General features: G+C 42.1%; 1 protein-coding gene across 1 annotated transcript in view; it reads left to right on the forward strand.

Annotated features, from left to right (window-relative positions):
* Gpr150 (G protein-coupled receptor 150) overlaps window positions 1–1,731 on the forward strand; it is a 2,701-nt gene extending 970 nt beyond the window's left edge. Inside the window, exon 2 of the mRNA XM_048811860.1 lies at window positions 2–1,731. Within this exon, the coding sequence (XP_048667817.1) occupies window positions 2–654 (653 nt within the window). The 3' untranslated portion in view covers window positions 655–1,731. The remainder of the gene's footprint in view (window position 1) is intronic.
* The last annotated feature ends 3,556 nt before the right edge of the window (window positions 1,732–5,287 follow it).

Consider the following 5,287-nt stretch of genomic DNA (forward strand, 5'->3'; position numbering starts at 1 on the left):
TGCCGCGGCATCTTTGCCCTTCTCCCGCGCTGGCATCTGCAGATCTACGCGCTCTACGAGGCTGTCGCGGGCTTCGGGGCACCAGTCGCGGTCATGGGCGTCGCTTGCAGCCACCTGCTCAGCGTCTGGTGGCAGCGCCGGCCCCAGGCCCAAGCTATGGCGGCTCCCTGGTCGGCTAGTCCGGCCCGAGGCCCCGAGCCCAGTGCGCTGCCCCGTGCCAAGGTTCAGAGCCTGAAGATGAGCCTGGTACTGGCGCTGCTGTTTGTGGGCTGTGAGCTGCCCTACTTCGCCGCCCGGTTGGCGGCCGCGTGGTCGTCCAGGCCTGCGGGAGACTGGGAGGGAGGCCAGGCTGCCGTTTTGCGCGCCGTGGGAGTGGCCAGTAGTGCTCTCAACCCTTTCGTCTACCTCTTCTTCCAGGCGGGCGATGGCTGGCTTTGGCGGAGGCTACGGAGGCGCCTGGGCGCTGTGTGCTGCGCGCGGGAGGGAGTCTCGGAAGACAATGAGTGGGCCGGGGACCACCAGGCGCTCCACCGCCACCGGTGGCCCCACCCGCACTACCACCACGCTCGGCGGGAGCAGCGGGACCAGGGCTGCTTGCGCCCACCCCCGCCGCGCCCCAGACCACTGCCCTGCTCCTGCGAAAGCGCCTTCTAGGGGCACATTTGGGCGGAGGCAGGTCACCTGTTGCCGCAGCTTTGCCTCCAGGTGGGGTGAGACCCTAAAGCTGTCCCCTTCCTCCACGCCCCTATTTTTTTTTTTTTTGTACTGTTTACGTTTCCTACACTTTGCACTTATTCCCCTCAATTCGTCTCACATTTCCTCACTTGGAGAGGAGAGAGCCTTTGGAAAGTTGTGAAAAATGGATTTCGGAGTTATTTTTGAAGTTTTCTCTCATTCTCCCATTGTGTTCTGGATAAGACAGTTTATTTTAGCTTAACTACCAAACTTTCATTATTTGTTGTGATATCATCTGGTTTTCGTTATTTCGAATCTTGCTTAAATCAAGTGTACCTTGAGTACTAGGGAGTTTGCCATTCCTTCCAAAAGAAGGGAAATCCCCATATTACTCTCCCTGGGGAGACAAGGAGTTGTACCAGTAATACTGTCAGAAATGTAATCATGCTGCCACTTCAAAGACACAGAGTATTTGTCAAATAAAAACATTTCCCACAGAGCAATTAGGTCTTTTTTTTTTTAGCATGGTAATGTCTTTTCTCAGAAGAAAAATAAATGTGGCTTTTATTTCCATCTTGCTTTCACTTCAATAGAAGCTAAAATTGTAGGAAGGAAACAAAAGTTTCCTTTAGTCCCTTTTAAACATGCCTGGGTTTTGTAGGAAATAGTCCCTATACCCAGATCAGCTTCTAAAGCTGTGATGTGCCCAGGTGGAGACTCTTAGTGCAAAGTCCCAGCTAACCAGAGAAAAAAAAGTGCTAAGATGGGGCTCATTGTCCCAAATGTATCCTTAATGAAATTTGCAGCAAGAAAGGAAGTTGAGACCTCTAAATACTTCATGTATATATAAAACTCCCATTTAGAAAAACAAATCCGATACCAGGTCAGTGACACACATTTATGTAATGCCAACTACTTAAGAAGCTAAGCCAGGAGAATGGAAAGTTCAAGGCCAGCCTGGGCAACTTCAAAAACCTGTCTCAAAATTTAAAAAGGTAAATAAATAAATTCAAAACCTATTGATGTGGATTGCTGAAAACAAAGTCAACAAACAGATTTGATCCAAGACCTTTTCCTCTTAACGGTCCTTCATTCTAGAAAGAAGTGGCAGCACTTATGAATAATATATCCACATCCTTACCAGTGACTTTCATCCAAGAATCTGCAGCTTTCTATGGTTGTGTTTCTTGTTCATAAACAAATACAGGACTAAGATGCACAAAGGGGAAATGACTGGTTAAAGCTTATTTGTAGATCCAATATTCTCTGAGAGCTGTTTTGTTCACTGCTGTATCTTAAATGCTTTCAACATTCCACACAGAGTAGGCACTCAATACACATTTGTTGTCTAATTTATCACATGAGTTCAGCATGGATAGAACAGATAAATGTTAAACAAAAGAAAATCTTTACTTAGTGTGGTTTACCTTCCTCCAGAATTTTGACAACAAATGTTACAGAATTAAATAAATTTTCCTTCTTCTTTTTGCCCCTCCTACCCTGTTGAGCATATTATGGTCTGCAAAATATCAGGAATATGTCAGTCAAAAGGGACAATTGTTTTCTTCAGAAACTGTATGGTGATCTTCATGAACCCAAGTTGGGACTATAGAATTTTTTCTCATTAGTCAACATTTATTACCTACTTATTTTGTGACAGATAATGTACTAGAAATTGGAAATGCCAGCTTATTACCTGACACAAAATAAGACACCTTTTTTCCATCAAAGACTGTATACTCAGATGTAATCTGACAATAATACTGCAGGGTCACATGCTCAGGGGGTGTTGGGAGCCCTGAAGAGGAGCATCTAGTATCTTAGGAGACATTGGAGGCCAATTAGGAAAGGCTGAGTCTTGAAGGCTGACCTGAGTAATCTATCAGATAGGGAAGGATGTCCTACACAATGGGAAGAATCTCTGTAAAGCATAAAGAAGACATAACACAACATGGGCAAGCAATGACAATAGTGAAATGTTTAGCATTAGGGTTCATATGGGGCTTAAACTGATGGAATACGATGCCAACAAGATCGGCCTAGACCCAATGAAGAAAGATCTGTGGGCCAGACCAAGAAAGTAAGAAGTAGCCTTTGAAGAACCTAATCAGAGTTGTAACATGATCATGCTTGAATTTTGGAAATGTCATTTCAATGATGGCACAATGGACCAATTGGAAGAGCAGTCCTTCCTAGAAGCAGAGATCAAGGCAGAAATTCAGAGACTATTCAAACTATGACTTGTAGTATTATGCTATTTAGAATGATCTCAACTGAGATAATAAATTTCATCTAGCTGAATTGGATTTTCTGCTGCCTGTGGTTGACAGAACCCTAACAAAGCTGATTCAAGTGGCTTAAATTTTCATCTCATATAATAAAGAAGTCTAGTTATAGACTTATATATATTAGTCAACTCCAGAGTTGACTAATTGAGTAACAATTTCATAATCAAAGACTGTGATGGTTAATTTTATATGTCAACTTGACTAACAGATCCCAGATAAAACATTTTGGGGTGGGCCTGTGCAGTGTTTCCAGAAGAGGTTAACATTTGAATCAACAGACTGAGCAAAAAAGGTCCTTCTTTACCAGTGTTGGTAGACATCATGCAGTCTACTGAGGGACCACCAAACAGAACAAAAAGGCAGGGAAAGGGCATATTCACTATCTTTTCTGGAACTGGGACATCCATCTTTTCCTGCCCTTGAGTGGAGTTCCTGTTTTGAGGCCTTCAAACCTTAGAACTTATTTTCCTAGCATTCCCCAACCCCTGCCTCACACACCTGGTTCTCAAGTCTATGCACTTGCACTGAATACACTATAAGCTTCCCTGGGTCTCCAGCTTTCGCACAGCATATTGTGGGACTTCTCAGCCTTCATAATCACATGAGCCAATTGCTATAATAAATTTATATATATATATAATGGGTTTTTTTCCTCTGTAGAATCCTGACCAATACCTTGACTCAGACCATTTTTTTTTTTCTCTTTACATTCTGCTATCATGAGTGGAAGACCTGGAGGCTAATTCCCCTTGAGGCCATAAAATGCATTCTGAAGTTACAGTTATCACATCGAAACCTAACAATGTCCAGAAGAAAACTTTCTCTTTCTCTTTCCCTCTCCCCACCCCTCCTCTCTCTCTCTCTCTTTCCTCTTCATGAGAATGAAGAAACATTTCTCAGAAGACTCCAGCAGACTCTCCTACATGGTTCGTTTGCAGAAATATATCATATATTCATGTTTAGAGCTATCATTGCAAGGGGAAGGGACACCATGATTGGACTGGACATGGAACTGAGGATATGAATTACCTAGGGTGGGAGTGGAGTGAAAAAATGAGGCTCTATAGGAAAAGAAGATACATGTTTGGGAAGGCAAACTAAAACCTTTAAATAATTGTAAAAATGTTTAAGAATTTGATTTTTACAATCTAGTAGGTGTTTTTTTTTTTTTCCAGATGATTGCCAGCTAGAAATTTTGAGAATTTTCCAGCTGGTTTGGAAATATAGAATAGCAACCTCAGATATTAATTTGAAGTTCTGTTGAACTGATTGTCTAGGAAGATTTTGTGGAAGATTTAGTTAGCCCAATTCATACTGAAATGCTTCTCTTCTAAGAAAGGAACTTCCTCTAATTTTAACTTACTCTGAAATTTGAAGGAAGCATTTGTAGGTTAATAAAGTTGAAGCCTCCCCTTGGAATGATCATTCAGTGTTGATCTAGGAATCCATATTCTTTGATACAACCCATTTTAGTTGTATCTCAGTCAGAGACTTTACTTGATATTTAGACTTAGATTCTTACTACAATAAGACAAACTATTCCCATCACACAGCAAAGGTAAATAAGTGGATTGGCCTTGAAATTGACAATTTCAAGGTATTTGCCAAATTTCTCAAGGTATCACCCAAATAGAAAATGTCTAGATGTGAAACCAGGTCCACATACTTGAAGTATGTTAACAAATCAAGTTGACCCCCCAAAATAGAGAAATCTACCCCTCTACTCACTCTTAAATTTTAATGAGGAAAAGACAGCATATGGGAACCTCTGATACAGACCTGGGCTGCAGGACTCCAGGGGACACTATTCATATAGATTAATATGTGAATATCACCATCAGATTTGAGCAATGTGGAAATCCTAATACAACTTTGAACACTAAATGAAAGGGATTATATATTTTATATTTTATATATAATATAAATATATATATATATATATATATATNCTGTGTGATGCAAGTGTGCTTTCCTCTCACTCTGCCTGTGATCCCACACAGCACCTGAGATGCGTGTAACTTGCCAAGATGTCAATCAATCTGCTGACCACAAGACATCCCCAAGCAAGGCTCCACCTTTCGAAACCTTATCACTTGCCTTATTTGGGTGGAAATATTCTATCGAATGTATTTTCCCCAATAAATAGGGGGGGTTCCAGGTGCGCTTGCTCTCTTGCTCCTTCCAGCGTTCTCCAGTGTGGAGCTGTCCCTTGGGGCACAGAACAGTCTCACCCTCGAAACGCATGTTCGTGTGTTACATGGTTTCTTTGCTGTTTTCTTAGTTTTTGCTCCAGCCAACTCCTTTAAACCCAGCTCATCTTGTCT

Source organism: Marmota marmota, unplaced genomic scaffold (assembly GCF_001458135.2).
Source record: "Marmota marmota marmota unplaced genomic scaffold, marMar, whole genome shotgun sequence".
Taxonomy (NCBI): Eukaryota; Metazoa; Chordata; class Mammalia; order Rodentia; family Sciuridae; genus Marmota; species Marmota marmota.